At 52.6% G+C, this 17,709-nt stretch overlaps 1 protein-coding gene across 1 annotated transcript; it reads right to left on the bottom strand.

Annotated features, from left to right (window-relative positions):
* Positions 1 to 3,716: 3,716 nt before the first annotated feature.
* On the bottom strand, positions 3,717 to 14,357 carry SYPL2 (synaptophysin like 2). Its single transcript, XM_087827752.1, has 6 exons — positions 14,304 to 14,357; positions 14,069 to 14,143; positions 7,750 to 7,874; positions 6,547 to 6,748; positions 5,207 to 5,398; positions 3,717 to 3,863 (listed from the first exon to the last, which is right to left on the bottom strand). Exons 1-6 carry the CDS (start codon positions 14,355 to 14,357, stop codon positions 3,717 to 3,719), a joined length of 795 nt encoding a protein of 264 aa, XP_087683878.1.
* Between the last annotated feature and the right edge of the window lie 3,352 nt (positions 14,358 to 17,709).

The following is a 17,709-nucleotide window of genomic DNA, read 5'->3' as shown; positions in this document are numbered from 1 at the left end:
TCACCGCACACACGCCCAGCCCCTGCGGGCCGCGCCTCCGCCAGCTGGCTGGCGCCCCTGCCCGGGCTGGCGGCTGCGAAGCGACCTCGCTCCCCTGTAGATCGAATAGGGTAGGTGCAGGGAGGTGGGCGCTGTGAATCAGAAGGGCAAGGGGAGGGAGTCTAGGGTGTGCTGAAGGACACGGGGGTTGGAGTGGGGGAGGGTCCTCGGCTCCCGAGTCGTGCCTTCTCTGTGGGAACCCCACGCTGCCCTGGTGCAGAGCGGAGGGTTGGAGCGGCGTCGGCCGGGCTTGGGAGGACCTCGCTGAGCTGACCGAGATCACCTGTCAGGATGGCAGAAGGCTATCTGGGAGCCAGAGCCAGCCCCGGAACTGGGCTTGCAGCATCTCTGCTGATCGTCTCTCTCCTCCTGAGCACTGCGATCAATACCCTGTACTGCCTCTTCCCAAACCCTGGCTGGACCCTGACTCCATCCATCACTTCTGCTTCTTTTCCTAATGAGTATTTTCTCGGCTGGAAGGGCTACGACCAGAGCCTCGGCATAGGGAGATTTCTCATCAGATCTGTCATTTCCCTTGCTAAGGCCTGGGAAATACCTTAATCATCCACCTGGTTCTTCTCAGCTGATAAAATTCTTCCCACCCTAACGCAATCAAGAGACAAAAGCCCGCCCCTCCCCATCACATCAGAAGAAAGATCCTAATTCTCTTTTTCCTCCTCAAGCCCTCACATGTCACCCCATATTCATGCCTCCAGCTAAAGGGGAACTGAAATAAATCAAGGTCTGTGACTTGGAGACCTCAGACTTCTTCTCACTTTCCCCTCAAGAATGATCTCTGAGGGCAGGGATTCTTAACCTGAGAACCAGAGACGATCCCTAGGGTGTCCAGGAACCTGGTGAAATGGAACATGCCCAGGTCTATTTTTCTAGGGAATGTAAACATAGTGGGTGACTGTCAGAAGGGGGAGAGAGGTGCAAGTTTGTTCAGCAAGAACCTTTATAGTCAAGAGGGTGAGCATATGGCCCCCTCGACTCAGACAGGAAGCTTGTCTGGGTCACAGATGGTCGCAGAACAAATGAAAACAGCATTGTGGAAGCCTCTCTGTCTCTCGCTCTCTCTCACCTTTTGACTTTGTTCTAAATTTGCTAATGAGACTCGGTTACCTGGGACTGATTGGTGCCACCAAAAGAGATGTCACCAGACTGGGGCAAGCCAAGAACAACTCTTCAGTTTGCAGACTTGGGGTGCAGAGTGGAGAGGTAGAATGATGTTTTGGTGGAAATGCAGAGATGTGTCCAAGAACTTAAAGCAAGGGAAGAGAAAATAAAAATCCCCAGAAGGGCTCCAGTCTTGGCTCCTCGTGGCAAATGCTTGAAGCACTGTTTATTCCAACGTGTAATAACAAGCACCAGAAAACAACATGCAACATTCTCCCCCCACCCCTGAGCTGCATCCCGGAGACAGGTGACCTAAGACTGTGATGGTGGAGGGAGCTCGTGTTCAGGAAAGGTCCTAGGTGGGCAACCTGGTGAGGTCAGAGTTGACTAGGGCAAAGGGCCCTGCCTATTAGCCTCCTGCAGCAGCTGGAGAAACCGGACACCTTCTTCTACCCCTGGCCCCACTAGGCAGAGTGGTGATGCCAGCCCTGGTTGGAGGGGACATGAATCCTATGAGGACAGCCCTGTCCTTGGGCACTTGGCCTAGCCCCGCCTTTCCTCTTAGGGAGAGAGAGGCCATAACCTAAATCAAGGCTCTTCTGGCTGATAACAAGCCAGCCTTTGGAGGAGAAAGAGCCTTCTCTGCTCCAGGGGAAGTGCTGAGCTAGGAGTCCTTGGCAGGAGCATGTACACACCCTTTCCCCAGTGAAGGGCCAGTTGCTAACTTCGGCCCCAAATGAGAACACTGTATCCATCACATTTCAAATAAAGTATAAATATGTACGCAGCATCCAAACAAAGTTCTAGTGAAGCTGCTCATGGACCCCCACAGGGGCCAGCCTGAAGAAAATGAAGGTCGCCCCTTTGTTCTCTGTATCTCTGGAAAAAACAAAACCAAACCACCTAAGTCTTGCACCCAAGGACTCTGCAGCACTTGAGGGGACTCTGTCCCAGAGAATAAGTGATTGGCCCAAAGGCAAAGGTCTGACTCCTGGGTGCCCCAGTAATGTGCGTGTTCCTGTGAAAGGCATTTAGGGAGGCGAGGAGGTTGGAGGGGTTGACTCATCCGGAGCAGAGACTGGCACAGGGCATATTTGCCTTTGGGATGAAAATGGGCTAATTGGCACTGGACTGGGAAATGGCTGGATTCCACCTTCTTCATCCTTCCGTGGGCAGCCCTACGGCCAAGGCAGACTGGGTAGGAACTGGGTAGGGGACAGATGTCCCTTACCCAGTGGGCACTGTGTCTTAGGCCCTGGGGCCCAGAGAGGGACTGAAATCAGGAAGAGGAGACACACCAAAGACAAATATGGAACTAACTGGGTCCCCGAAGTGAAGAGCACCAATAGCATCGGCCTGCCCTGGACAGGGGCGCCTGGGGGAGGTGAGGCGGGAGGGAGGGAGAGGGAGAGGGCATGTCCTTTGTAAGGTGAAAGGGGAAGTACGAAAGAGGGGCCAGAGAAGGAGCGGAAGGGGGCAGAGAATCAGGAGGAAATGGGCCCATCCGTCCATGTCCTGCGGTTCCGGGGCCACTTAGCCTCATGATGGTCCTTTGGGCCCTTCCAAAGCCCCTGTCTGGTCCCACAGGAATGAAAGGAAGGCCTGGCCAGACTTGGAAAAGGCTCTTGAGTGCCTCAGACCCAAGATGCTGGGGAAGGGAGATGGGCAGAGAGGCTGGGGGGGGGGGGCGCTGAGACGGAGATGCCCCTAGACCCCTCACATTGCGCCCCAAGTGTTAGACCAAGCCCAAGGGGGAGGACAGGGACAGGGAAGAAGGTAAGGAGTTTAGGGCCAGCACGAGTTGAGAGCGTTGGTGGGAAGAGCCCCAGCTTGGAGGGGCGGGACTGAGGAAAGAGAAGAAACTGACTCCCCAGCAAGTTTCCTCGCTTTAGTTTCTTGAATTTCAATGCAGTTGCAATTTATCTGCTCCCCACTGAGTCTAAGGCCTCATGGGGGGGCCCTCTGAAGGCTGTCTGCCAGGCTGGTGGGCCTCCTTGGTTCACACACGGTGGGCTCAGCGGGCAAGCAGAGGCCAGAGGAGAGAGTGGGAAGCGCACTGAGCTAGGGCTGTCGAGAGCAGCGCGGCCCAGGGCCTGGGTGCAGCCATTGAAGTGGGGTCTCTAAACCACCGCTGGGCCCTCCACGCAGGGGGCCAGGGAGAAGGCTGTCGGCCAATTTCCCCTCCCCCACTTTTATCGAAGCTGGACAGGCTGCTAGAGGTGGCTGCCAGGAACTAGTCTCAGGACTCTGGTCTCCTGCCCCCACCCCTCGCTTGCAGCAGAGGCTCTGAGGGTCCATACGACCCCAAGTAAGGTGCCCGGGCCCAGGCAGTGGACAAGCAGCACTGAGTTCCTGCCATCTGGGCCCCAGCAAGAGGAGGGACAGGGAGCCGCTGGGAGGGCTGCCCAGGTTTCCGACAGCTGCTGCCTGCCCGGCCGGCGACGACTTCTCAAAGCTCAAAGCCCAGAGCGGTGGGGGAGGGGGGCTGGAGGAGAAAGAGGAGGGAGGTCCTGGAAGCCGAGGTGCTGTCCGTTCGGGAGTAGCCAGGTGGGGGCTGCTTACTGCTTCTCCACGGCTCCTTGCTCAGCAGTGCTCTCCGGGCTGGGGCCCTGGCCCTGGTCCTGGCCCTGCCCGTGCCAAGGGGTCTCCTTGAACACAAACCAACAGTTCCCGGCCCACAGGAAGAAGTTGATAAAGCCGAAAAGCTGCAAAAACATCAGGGAGTTTATGAGAAGAGGAAGGGGGCGTCGTGGGAACAGGGAGGGGAATGCCTGTGGTCAGAGGCAGGTGGGGAGAAGTACAGAGGGCTGCGAAAACTAAACGACGGGGAACTGGATATTGAGACGGAGTTCAAGGCCATCCCTCGCTAAGGGGCTCTCCGGCGAAAGTGTCTAACTGTGTACAGATGCACCCAAGCTGTGCCTCGGTTGCTAGGAGACTCTGGCCCCTGGAGTGGAGCTCTGTGCAAAGCACAGCAAGGAGCATGGGTCCTAGTGGCTCTTCCCATATCGCACTGGGGCCCCGTTCCCAGAGCTTTCTGCGAGTGGGTGTGGCCAGAGCTGTCCAAGGTGCTCCTTCCCTAGGGCCAGGGAGCCAGCCAGGGCTATATTCAAATATTTATTCACAATATCTTAAAACCTCTCATCAGGAAGTATTTAAGGGAAAGTGTACTGACGCTTGCAATTAACTTTGAAATGCATTAAAAATAAGACAGATTGATGGATGGAGAGAGGCGGACAGACACGTGATAGAGCGAGTCTAGTGAAATGCCCGTGGTACAGTCTAGCTTATGAGTACGTGGGTGTTCATTGTAAAATTCCTTCAACTCTGCTGTATGTGGGAAAATTTTTACGATAAAATGTGGGGGGTTTGGAGGGTGAAACCTATCAGTAGGGTTCCAGCAAGGTCGAGAAGTCTCCCTGGTGTGCCAAGGATTAAACCCTTCAGCCTGTGGGCCCTGGGGAGGTTCAGGCCATTTGCAGGGTAGGGCTGAGGTGGCTGGGATGACAAGACATTGGAAAGCTCGAGGCCTCAGCTATTTACCAACTGATACGAAAATATTTCAACTTTGTAACAACTGGGATGGCCAAAAATGTGTTCACTGGCTGGACCCATCACTGCCCAAAGCCCCTTTCCAGTCTGGAGATCTGAGTGACAATAAGCCCCTTCCCACTCATTCTGGGTCTGCTCCCAGCTTTGGGCACAGCTACAGCCCTGGGCTCCCCCTACACACACACACATACACACACACACACACACACACACACGGTAAAGAGGCAGGAGGAGTGAGGCATGCCTGCCTGCAGGTGGGGAGAAGAGAGGGGAAATGGGAAGGCAACATGCGGAAGGAGGAAGGGACAGGAAGCTAAATGTCTTCAAGGGTCAGCTAGGAGCCAGCAGCCAGCATTAGGCACAGGGAGCACTGCCTCCACGTATAGGGGATCCCAGCTGTGCGGACACCCTCTCTGTTCTTCTCAGAACCTGCTCCTGGGACAGACCGGGGCAGCTGGCAAAGTCCTGCCTCCCCAGAATGCCCTGATGGTCTCACCACTGAGAGGTTGACCAGTCCCATGGAGGGCGTGGCCCCTTCGCTGCACACCGCGTCCTCTCCATGGCACACAGACATGGCCGCAGTCAGGCTCGATGGTTGCGTGGCCCCCTTGACATCAGTCAGGCCCTTGCCCCAGGCAGCTGCGGCTACCAGCCAGAAGAAGGTGAAGGAGACGGTCACACAGAAGTCCTGGGAGAAGCAGAGGGACAGGAAATACAATCAGACCCCAGGACTCTCACTTCTTTTCCTCTTGCTCTAATGTACCAGGACCCTGGGACCCAGGACGGTGCCTCTCCCATCCTGCCCAGAGCCTCAGGGAGCCTGGATCATTCTCAGGAACCCGACCACTGCCATCATCCAAAGAAATCCTGCCACCGGGGCAACCCTGCCCATGCCCTCAGACCAAGGTCAGGTAACAGTGGACTAAGGCATCTGCTGGTCAGTGCCACCCCAAAACCCGAGTGGCCTCAACTCCTCACTCTCCCTTCCCTTCCTTTATTTATTTTTAAATATGTTTTTATTGATTTCAGAGAGAGGAAGGGAGAGGGAGAGAGATAGAAACATCAATGATGAGAGAGGCATTGATCAGCTGCCTCCTGCATGCTCCCTGCTGGGGATGGAGCCCGCAACCCGGGCATCGAACCTCGATCTCCTGGATCCTAGGTCAATGCTCAACCGCTGAGCAACACCGGCTGGGCTCCCTTCCCTGTCTTAAAAATTTTTTTAACACTTTTTTCCTTTTTTAAACTTATTTTTCAGTTACGGCGACATACAGCATTATATTAGTTTCAAGTGTACAACGTAATGATTGGCCAGCCTAGCCTTTGACCAGCCACAGCTCAGCTCCCACTGGAGGCAGAGGGAGGGCAGGCTACCGGAGACAGAGGGGCCCCTCAGGCACCCCCTCCACCTTGCAGCCTGGGCCAGAGAGAAAGTAAGGGGGTGGCTGCCTGGTGCCTGGGACGACACTCAGCCTACTGAGCCACACAGGCCCGGGCTACATCCATTTTCATTTCATCCCCCCAGAACACTGTGCGACAGGTATTATTTTATTCCCACTTTATAGTTGAAGAAACTGAGGTTTAGAGAGAGTAAGGAACTTTCCCAAGAGCTAATGAGGGACAGTGTGGGGACTTGAACCCAGGCGGTCTGACTCCAGAGCCTGCGTCCTGATGCTACTGTGCCCCGGGTGGGGAGCCCAGGCCATGGGAGGCTGGCAGAGGCAGGGTCCTGAGACTGGGCCTTGCCCTGGCCTCGGGAGCCCTGGGAGCCGCCGTGCCGGAGGGGCCCAGGGAAGCCACCGGCTCTGACCCGGCCCCCGCGGCCTGCACACTCACCGCCAGCGGGAAGCGCTTGTTGTCCGCGTAGAGGCTGTGGAAGCGCAGGTAGAACACGAGCGCGGCCATGGTGTAGAAGAAAGAAAAAATGCCCAGCGTCACGAAGAACTCGGCGGGGGCCGAGAAGTCCCCCATGAGGCTCATGGTCTTGGAGGTGGCCTCCTCGTCACAGAGCGGCATCTCATACTGGACCCGGTTCAACCTGGGGGGTGGGGAGGCCTCCTGAGCTCGGGGATCCTGCCCCAGGGGTGGGCTGTGCTCTTCCCCCCTCCGCTCTTCCAGAGCCAAGAAGGGGGCGTGAAGGGGGGAATGTCCCTGGAGGGAGCCTCACAGCCAGGACAGGATCTTCCCTGGGATTCTGGTCACCCCACTGGTCATCCCTTTCAGCCACCACCCCACACTCACCCACCCTGCCCAGACGGGGTGGTCCTGTATTTCCAAGTGTCTCCAGGGCCCTCTAGGTCACAACCCCAGTAGATATAGTCCATCTAGTTCTGGTGGCCAAGCCTCCAGAAAATCAGCTTCATTCTGCCCCAGGGCAAGTGTAGGCCACGGTTGGCCACATTAAGGCTGGACTCACCCATCCCCAGGCCTTCTGTAGGCCCCAGTGAGACTATATCGAGCAGAGAGGAAAATGAACATCCCAGTATATACAAGAGACAGTTCATCTAACTTGGCTGCTGCTACTAGGAATTTCTGAAAAGGTGAGCCCTGTCCCCATTGTCCTCTGAACACTCGGGCCCCCCCCAACTCAGCTCCCAAATACCCAGGAGAGACTATTCTCCTCTACCTCATGGGCACAGTGTGCCTCCTTTTACTCTGGTGCCAGATCAGCTCTTTGGGATCTAAGTGCTAATAAGCTTCCTTACCTTCAAGGCAGGGAGGAGGCTGCTGTGGGTCAGAGACCTGCCCAGCTTGCCCAGGCTCCTGTGACCCTCCATCCCAAGCTGCTTGGGTTCTTTCTGTAAGGCCGCTGTTACCTGCTATTGGTTATCTGTGGGCTGAGACATTATTACAACCATGGTCTATCTGATTGCCCTTATATTTCTCTCTGGTCGGTGTGTCTGACATTCCTAACGGGCAAGAAGGACCCCATTCGGGAGTGACACCCTGCGAAAGGTCTGTGGGCGTCTGGAAGAGATCTAGCAGGTCCTGCCGAGCCAGTGAGAGAGGCTGTGCGGGGTGGACACCAAGGCTGCTCACCTGAAGGGATAGCCGAACAAGACAATGATGGAGCTCACGTCCTTGGCTTCGTTGTTGCAGCGAACCATTGCTCCGGTCTCCCCGCTGTAGGAGCCGCAGCACCCGAAGGCGAAAATAGCAAAAAGCTGGGGAGAGTGAAGCCCTTTGGGTCAGAATGCATCCGGGGGCCGAGGTCTAGCCCTTCCAAACCACCCTCTGACTAAGCAGTGCAGATATGGGGGGGGGGGGGGTGTGCACGCACATGCCCAACCTCAGCTATGTTCCCATTTCTCAGGCTCAGGAACTGGAGGCATTTCAGGCCATTTGAATTGCTTTCCTCTCATTTTACTAAACCTCCTGTCTTAAGTGAAATGAAATGCCTTCATCCCATGAGTTCCTTTTTTAAATTAAAAAAAAACCAAATTTAGTTTATTGATTTGAGAGAGAGAGAGAGAAACATAGATTTGTTGTTCCGCTTATTTGTGCATTCATTGGTTGCTTCTTGTATGTGCCCTGACCAGGGATCAAACCCACAACCTTGGTGTATCAGGACAACGCTCTAACCAACTCAGCTACACGGCCAGGACTATGATTTTCAAATTTCCTCCTGAGGAAAGAAGCTTTGATTAGAAAAGGAGGTGAGAAATTGGAATCTCTGATCCTCCCACATCATCGGCTCAGGCCCCACTTCATTGGCTTGTTCGTGATGTAATCATTAAGCAGGGAGTTTATTCTGTTAATTGTCCGTTTTTGCCTGTTTCTCTATGACTCGGCGTCTTGGACATTAAGCACCTAGAAGACCGCTAATCTGCACCCTTGCCCTGCATCCAGAGCTGGAAACAGAGTTGTGTGCGCATTATTTGGCTAATGCTGGATGGCGCTGTGGAGTGAGAAGAGACCTGGATCGGGAGTCTAGAAATCTGGCCCTGTCACAGATTAGCCGGGTGACCTCGCTCTGCTCTGAGTCTGTTTCCTCACCCATAAAATGAGGGGTTTGGAGGAAGTGATCTGGAGGCCTTTCCAACGCTCCAGTCCTCTCCTTGCTGAGGGTAAGGCCGTCAGTGTGCTGTTGGCTGGCCTTGCCCGCAGCTGTGTCCGGCCCCAGGGTGGTGTCCCGCGCCACAGCCCCGCCCTGCATTGCCTGGCCTGGCACAGCCTCTCCATGATGGAGCCTGACCCCCCTTGAAAGGTCATAATGGCACCTCTCTCTTTCTAGGAGGTTTAGTTCAGACAAATAAGAATCGTCTCCACTTTAAAAAGCATCCAGGGAAGGAGACGGTACAACCTCTCCCGATGCCTGAACAACCTCCTCTGCATGAAACTTCCGAGGCTGCCGCAGGGCCCCGGCGCTCATGCCCCTGACAGCGGCAGAGACGTGCCCACCGCCTCTGCGACATTACCCTTCGCGTACTCCAAGCCGCCTCACTGGTGTCCCAGCGGCGCTTGTCTCAGACGCGTCCTCTAATCTTTTGTCAGCTCTGTGGTCCTCTGATCACTCTGAGGAGTTTCGTTACTCCTCTTGGCTTCTGACGCCCAACTGGCCACATTAGGGCTCCCTGTTCTACGAAGCGCAGCACAAATGACATGTTTTTACCTGCTGGCCGTTCATCAGTGAAGGGCCCCGGATAGGTTCCCCGAGCATGTAGGTACAATATTCCTAACTTGGGGCGATGGGACAGGCAGTTATGAAACCTTCTCTTCACTAGCTTTCTCTTGACTGGCACTCCTGGCATCTTCAGAAAGATGACATTTATTGAGCATCTACTGTGTACCAGGAAGTGCTCTAGGCACTAATGCTTAGCAGTGAACAAAGAGAAAAAAAACTCTGTCCTCATGGAGCTCATATTCCATGACATTAGCCACTAGCCAAGTTTGCCTATTTAAATATATGTTAATTAAAATAAAATCAAATTCAAAACTCAGTTGCTCAGTCACACTAGCCACGTTTCAAGTGTTCACTAGCCATATGTGACCAGCAGGTGCCATACTGTATGACACAGGATAGAGCTCTTCCATTGTCACCAAAAGTTCTGCTATGTCTAGGTGACCACCTGAGATTCTGACAACCCTGAACCCTGACTTAGGATTTTTTTATGGGCAAAATATACCCATAATAACTTTTATCTTAACTGTATTCTCTTCTGTGCTGATTCTTTGAAAGTCAAGAATCTCTAAACACCTATATAACCCTTTATTAACCAGAATATTTGATTAAGTCTGAACATCACAGTCAGCTGGTGCCAGGTAACAGATGGTTTGCTATATAAGTGGAGGAAGGGGGAACTCAGAGGACTATCTCACAGGTTCACAGAGCAGCTGAGCAAAAAGGATCTCAGAGATTATCGAGCACCCCGGTCTCATGTCACAGAGGTGGAAACTGAAGTCCCAGAAGATTAAGTGACTTTCCCAAGGTCACATTTAGCCAATGTGTGAGCCAAGCTTAGAATTTACATATCCCGATTCCCTGTCCAGTGCTCTTTCTACTGCGTTCATTCATTTATCAACAAATAGTCATGGAGCATCTACTTTGTGCCAGGTGCCAGAGACATAAAGATAAATAAGACTCTGCCTGCTCACTAGAGTTTATATCCAGAAAGGAGAGTGTTGTGCTCAAACAAACAAATGCCTTGCATCACAGAGTTACTAAGGCTGAAAAAAGAGAGATCTCCTATGTGCAGGGAGGATTATGTGGAGGGAGGGGGTAGTTCTGACCTGGGATGCAGGAGCAGAGAGGGGCGCCCCCTCCACCCTTCTGCACCTGTTTTGCTTTCTTCTCTACCTGTGCCAGGTGACTGAGACTCAGGGATGAGCGGGAAAGGACTGAAACCACCCGTCACCAAGTACAAGGCTCTGAGCTGAGCCTCATACTGGTCGTAAAGAACAGGAACCAAGGAGAGATGGAGTCCCTGAGACAAGGTGGGGGTTGGATCTCTAGAGTTCTGAGGCCAACCAGCCTTCCTCCTCTTGGACCTGCATTGCTGGGGACAGGGATGGTCAGACACTGCCTGCCACCTCCCCCTCCTCCTGCCTCTGCCTCTCTTTTGGAAAGACATCAGAGTGACCTTGTCAGTTTAAGGATGAAGCTCCACTTTGGCGCTGACTTGCGTGTTGGGATACTCCTGTGCCAGTCCTGAGAACACTAGTTCCCCAGTTAATGTTAGTGTTCAACAAGAATGACAAGTTCTCCCCCCCAAACCCTACATCCACCATCATCTCACTGGTTCCATGGACTCTGGTGGGTTGCTTTCACATTCCCCACACTTACTGAAATAGCTGCTTTTCATTACAGAGACCCCAGGGCCAAATAATTGACTTTGGCACCTCAGAGGTGAATTATAGACCTGGGACACACCCAGGTGATGATAATATGACTTCTTACGGCAACAGTGACTCAGTAATCCAGGCCATTCTTTTGTACCTTACCCTCAAAGTGAGGATTTGTCAGTGACATTTAAATAATCTCACCAAAGGGCAAGTCTAGTTGACAGTCTGCTTAAGGGGTAAGTTAGGGGACAGGGGAGGGGAGGGAGTAGAAGGGGAGGGAACCAACCCTTAGGGAATACCCCTCAGACTTCCAGGCTCGGCGTGGTCTTCCTGGATGCTCGGATCCCTTACAGATATTACCTCCTGCAACTCTCCCAGTCAGCCCACAAGATCTTACCCTCATTTACAGATAGGACACCGAGGCTGTAAAGTGTCATCACTTCCCCTATGTTCCACAGCTAGCAAGCAGAGGGGACTGGATTTAAACCAAAGCCCATCTGACCTCAAAGCCTGCCTTTTTCTTTAAAAAAAAAAAAAATCCGTTCTCCAATAATTGGTCTATGCCCATGTTATTTCACTAGCTTACTACAGACTTAGTGAGACCAGAATTGGAATTGAGGTGAGATTAGTTAATCTGTGAATTTTAAAGACACACTAAGCCAAGCTCCTGACTAATAAAAGAGTAACATTACTTTCTTCCCCGCCAGGATTACAGTAAAACCTTTGCTTTTGGTAATAATGACAGCAAAAGTTTTCAATTATCAAGACTTGTGGGGGGTTTGTTTGTTTTTCCCCTTTTCAAGTCAGGAGCATTTGATCCCTCCAAGCAGGAAATGAGTGAAAATCCCAAATGACACTTTCACTGTCATTTCTGATGCTGGCTCCTATGTACTTTTACATTAGCTCATCTGCAGAGGCTCGGGGCAATGAAGCTCCTGCTCTGAGGATGGCAGTCAAAGAAATTCAAGTGTCCTTAAGACGCTGCCCTTCAAACGGAGGCTGAGTTCAAGGTCCAGCCCTGACCCCTGGAATTTATCATTATGGGAGAAATGCACATCCCCTCTCTATGAGACTGGGGATCATAAAAGGATCATGAAGATGGGTCAACTCTTAGGGATCAGTGCTGAACGTGGGAGGAGACTGGGTCATTCTCCTAGGCATTGCCTTGGGCAGCCTTTATAGAAATGTTGCAGGTATTGGGGGCAAGGGGTGGGGGAAGGGTCGAGAAAAGCATAGAAGAGCTGAAGAAGAAAGCTTTGCAGAATTCCCCCTTGGGAGATGATTCCATGGCCTAATAACCTCATTGTTTCCCTCGCCCCTTGACAGTCTTTCTCAAATTTCCCTTAGATCCATTTGTCTAGTTTAATGATAAAATCGTACTCTTACACTTCAGGCTCTGCTCCCCAGGACCACTCATCATGGCTCCCTAGCTCTGGAGGCAGCCACGCGGGGCCTTAATATCATTTTGATTCGGCCCCTTCCGGTGGTGCTCAGGTGGCGGGTCAGAGCAGGAAAGTGGGAGGAGGCGAAAGAGCTCGGTCAGCAGTCTGTCCAGCTGCTCTTGAGGCAGCAGGGAAAGTGGAAAGTCCCCACCAGGTCCCAGAGTTTGCACTTGGAAGCTCCCCAAGCTGGCCCGTGGCCCCAGTCAGGGTCTCAGATATCCAGAGATAACCCCAAATGCACTATTGCCCCTGGATTCCAGATTTGATGTTTCTCATCCAAGTGGTGACTTAGGGGTTGGTGACACAGTGCTAACTCCTGCCTCCAGTGACTTAAAAGCCCTTTAGAACTCAGCCCTCCTCAGTACTAGCGGTAACTTACTCCCCAGCCGGATTCTGGGCTGAAAGCGCACTAATGCGTTATTCTAACCAGAGTCTCTCCTCTGATGGTAGCTAAATGCTCGCAACACGTCTTCTTGATCTGGAAGATCGGCTGCACCTGTCCACATTCCGGGCTCCCCCGGGGAGGCCATGGGCACTGCAGGGGACAGAGAGCGTAACCATGTCTCCAAGCACCGGTGAAGCAAGGAGACTGTATTTCCCCTAGACCCCTGCAGGGGAAACTGAGGCCCCGGGAAGGTGATTCTTCAAGGTCATAGGGCAAGTCTAACGAAGGGCAATACTCTAGCATGCCAACCCATTTAGAGCAGAAGGGGACCCTAGGGTCGTTATGATCAACATTTGACTGATATTGGAAACTGAAGTCTGAAGAAATGACTTGCTCAAGGTCACATGGCTGAGAAAGGCAGGACCTGGTCTGGAACCCAGGGCCCCAGCTTCCCAGAATAACATTCTATGGTATTCTAGAAGCTACATTTTGACCACACTGAGATTTTTACTGTTCTACCTTACTTTTCTCTTATACTTAATCCTGGGGCCAAGACGTCCATTCACTCATTCATTCATTCATTCATTCATCCACCCACCCATCATCCACCCATCCACCCATCCACCCATCCACCCATCCATCCATCCATCCATCCATCCATCCATCCATCCATCCATCCATCCATCCATCCATCCATCCATCCCTCCCCTGCCCTCGCTCAGTTCCAGGAACCCAGGTTACTCTAGTGATCTCAGCAGGACAACCGCCAGCCGGGACCCTGTCCCCCTGAGCGCACCTGCAGGACCAGTCAGGCCCTGGCGGGTCCGGGTGCAGATGGGGCCCGTCCCCCGCCTCCTTCCCTCCTCTGCCCTCCGAGGCGCTCCCCGTGCCCGGTGTCCTCTGCCCCCTCCCGCCACCGCGGACTGGTATGTGCAGGATCAGAGCTCTGGAAAGGTTACACCCGGTCCTCTCGCCCCGGTGAAATGTGAGCGCCCTGGGCAGAGGCGCCCTGCACATAGAAGGACCGAATCCCAGCCTCCGCATGCCTCGCTTCTCGCGCTCCCGCGGCCCAGCGCCCGAGAGGCCGGCGGCTCCGCGCGCCCCTCCCCCGCCCACCTGTCGCCGCCCCCCACCCTCCCGCCGGCTGCGGCCCGCGGGACCTCCCTGCCCCCCACTCCGGCCACATTGCTTCGGGTCAGCGTCACAGGCCAGGCTCCCGAAATAGCCCGCGGCTTGGGCAGCGACTCACCCACTGGAGAACTTTGATGAAGCCCAGCGGCTCCTCCAGCCGCCGCCAGCGCAGCCCCACGAGCAGCTGGTCCACCTGTGGAGACGAGGGAGGTCCAGGGCTCAGGGCGGTGGGGGACCCCGGGGAAGCGCCGCTCCCCCGCCTCCTACCCACACCGGGGACAGGGGCGCAATAAAGGTCCGGACGCCAGGGTGGAGAAGGGCGCTGAGGGCGCCCCAGGGGCGCGCGGGGGTACCTGCTGGCGCGGCGACTTGTCCGCTGGGCGGCTCGGGCTCTCCGGCGTGGACATGCTGGCGCGGCGGGGCCGGGGCTGGGGCGCGGCGCGGGGCCTCGGCTCCCTGGCCCGGAGGCTGCGGGGGCCGCGGGCGGGCGGGGGGCTGCGGGCCCGCGGCGGGGGGCGCGAGCGGCGGAGCGCGAGCGGCCGGCGGCGGCCCGGGATCCAGGCTGGCGGGGGGCGTCGCGGGGCGCGGCTGCCTGCGCTCGCCGAGATCGCGGCCGCCGCGCTGCCCCTCCGGCTGCAGAAAGCCCCCGAGTCCGATTCAAACTTCTGTCAAACTCGCCAGCGCACTTGGCCGCCCAGTCACGTGGCGCGCGCTCGGGAACCCTCCTCCCGCCCCCTGCGCCCCTTTCTCAGCCCGCGGGGCTCCTTAAAGGGACCTGTGGCCTCCCCGGGCCGTTTGGCCGCGAGGGGGCTCAGGTTCTTGGCCAGAAGCCTCCAGGGCCAGACCGGACCCGAGGGAGACGCCGCGGCCGCTCCAGCCCAGCGCCGGAGTCGGGAACTGGTCTGCGCTCTGGGGCGCACCGGTTCCTAGCTCGTCTTTCCCTAGGTCCCTGGATCTGGTGCCATTTTTCTTCTTCTTCCACCTCCCAATACCCAGAACCTAAAGGATTTTCAAAAGGCGCTAGCGGGGCTGCAATCCAAGTCTAAGGTTACGGTTAACAAATCGCTCGCTTCCAAAACCTTGGAGAGCCGGTACAGACAAAAAGGGCAATAGAATATAAGTGGTTCGCTTTTTATTGTTTAGCTAGGCGTTGCTTTACCTTTTTAACAACAAAAGGCATTTGCATGTCATGATTTGAACGTTATTAATCTTTTAAAAGTATAAACTCAACTTGGAAATAGCCATCACAATTTAAATGAGAGTGAAAATAAAGTCCGAGGGCTAGGGGGCTCAAAGAATGTAATTTGTATCAAAAAGTTGGCAGTGTTGCATTATGCTCAATCTTAAATCCATCCCTAGCTTTCAAAAAGTGTTCGGCTGGAGCCCCAAGGGAGCAGTCAAGAATTTTACACATTCAGGTTACCGGCTTGTAAATGTGAGCAGTGGAAGAAGGTTAAGTGATCTGTCCAAGGTCACTGAGTGAGCCAGTGGGCAGTGCCAGGAGAGACCCGGCCCAGCGCCTATTACCCACCTCCTCACAGTCATTCTTGAAAGTCCCCTCTGAATGACTGCTTTTGAACAAACATTTAGCTATCAGTCAATTCATTCCTGCATTGAGTAAGTGCCTTCCCAAAGTTAGGGTAGGAGGGAGTGGCTGGATCAGATGTCTGGACTTGGAGGGAACTTCCCCTGATTGCAGACAAATCTAGGCTAAATAAGGAACTGAGTCCCCAATCCAGTTTTTAATAAATTGACCCAGAGTTTTAGGTTCCTTTTCCGTAAAGATGGGGATAATAATTTCTGCCCTATTTACCGTATAAGGTCATTATGAGGATTAAGCGGTGCTTGCAGGAGGCAACCAGTCGATGTGTCTCTCGGACATCGATGTTTCTCTCTGTGTGTCTCTCTCTCCCCCTTCCACTCTGAAAAGCAATGGGAAAAAATATCCTCAGGTGAGGATTTAAAAAACAAAACAAAAAAACAAAACAGAAGCCAAAGACAGAATCCTGAGGTATCAAAAATTTCAAGGGAATAAGGAGAGATGAGTAAGGAAGACTGAGAAGGAACGTCCTCTATTTTCCCAGTTATTTTTATGCCCATAGCACATGGCACATGGCTTTACCTCTAATGCTTGGAAAGCCTTCCTGTCCCTGGGTTCATACCCCTCTCATGGGACTTTATACAGATTTTTATTAGCATTTATTTCACTGCATTTACATTATATGTCTGCTTCTTCCACCAACCTGAAAGCTCCCTCTGCTGAAAACTTTATTCATCTTTTTATCTACAACTCTTAACATAATGCATAGTAGGTGCTAAATGAATGATGCATGCAGCAGGGAGACATTAGTAATCCACAAATAGAGTGTGTAATATATAAGCATCAGAAAGTGTGAATATGTCTTTTATGCCTTTCTAAAAGTAGTAGACATGTTGGAAAGAATTCACCAGCAAAGCCATCTGGACTCTTTTTTTTAGAAGGTTTTAAATTATGAATTCAATTCCTTTAAAATATAAAATATAGACTTTTCTATTATTGTTTTGGTCTTGTTTTCTTTTTCAACAAAATTTTCCATTTTATCCGAATTGTCAAATTTATTGGTATAAAGCTATATATGATACCCTCTTATATTTTTAATGTCTGTAGGCTCTGTAGTGATGTTCCTTTTTTATTGCTGATATTGGTAATGTGTTTTCTTACATTTTTTCCTTTATTAGTCTTGCTAGGAGTTGATGAAATTTTTTAGTATTTTTGAAGATTAATAAGTTTTGGCTTTCTCAATTTTCTCTCTTGTATATTTGCTTTTTATTTCACTGATTTCTGGTTTCATTTTTATTTCCTTTCTTTTACTTCCCTTGCATAAATGTACTGTGTCTTTCTCTAAATTTCCCTCTGAGCTCTGAGTCCCACAGGTAGTCCTCTTGCCAAAGTGGCCCATTAAAGGAGTCCCAGTCTTGAAAGAATGAGGCTGCATGATTATCCTGCCATGCTCAGTTATTAGCTAGGAACAGGTTGTGGGAAGTATGGCCTCAGTTGTGAATCCAGGTCAGTAGCTGGGCCCATTAACAACTATGCTCTGCACAGCAGGAAATCCAATGGCCCATTTTCAGAACCAGCACAATTCACTCCTTTGCCCCACAGACCTACTATTTTTTTTTTTTTTTTTTTTAATATGTCTGTATTGATTTCAGAGGAAGAGAGAGAGAGGGAGAGAGAGAGAAAGAAACATCAGTGATGACAGCCATTGATCTGCTGCCTCCTGCACACCTCCTACTAGGGATCAAGCCGACAACCTGGGCATGTGCCTTGACAGGGAGATGCTCAAGTGGACCACACGGATTCTGTAGAAAGCAGTGCTACTTTCTGTTGATCAGGATCAATTATCCTTGTCATGATTGTGACTCCTCTTTTTGCCTACAGGTCCCTGGAATGAGTCCAAAATGCAGCAGCAGTCAGAGCTTGTAGTTCAACCAGGATTCTAGGTATTCCATTAGCCCAATATAGTAATGCTGGCTGAGGATCTGGGGGTAGAAAGAACCTGATGTAGTCAACTTGTCACCAAGTAGCTAGTTGGTCTCCTTGAGTAACAGTGCCATATTGGGGGCTCAGCATTGGTCTCCGTTGCTGACAGGTTGAAACCTTTAGGCATCAGTAGCTAAATCAGCCTTTGGGCCCATACAGAACCTCCATTTCTGCCATTGTGGCCACTGCATTTATGTGCCTCTATTAGTTTCTTAGGGCTGCCTTAACAAAGTACT

This window comes from Miniopterus natalensis, chromosome 19, assembly GCF_054644295.1.
Source record: "Miniopterus natalensis isolate mMinNat1 chromosome 19, mMinNat1.hap1, whole genome shotgun sequence".
NCBI lineage: Eukaryota > Metazoa > Chordata > Mammalia > Chiroptera > Miniopteridae > Miniopterus > Miniopterus natalensis.
The sequence above is the reverse complement of the archived record's forward strand: the minus strand, read 5'-3'. Positions and strand labels throughout refer to the sequence as shown.

What these genes read in the sequence shown, in the direction of transcription:
- SYPL2 (XM_087827752.1), bottom strand. Translation starts at nt 14,357, where the DNA reads ATGTCCACGCCGGAGAGCCCGAGCCGCCCAGCGGACAAGTCGCCGCGC. An exon ending in TCATCAAAGTTCTCCAGTGG is followed by an intron (nt 7,875 to 14,068) that starts GTGAGTCGCTGC and finishes CACTCTCCCCAG; the next exon opens with CTTTTTGCTATTTTCGCCTT. An exon ending in GACTGGTCAACCTCTCAGTG is followed by an intron (nt 3,864 to 5,206) that starts GTGAGACCATCA and finishes ATGTTTTTGCAG; the next exon opens with CTTTTCGGCTTTATCAACTT.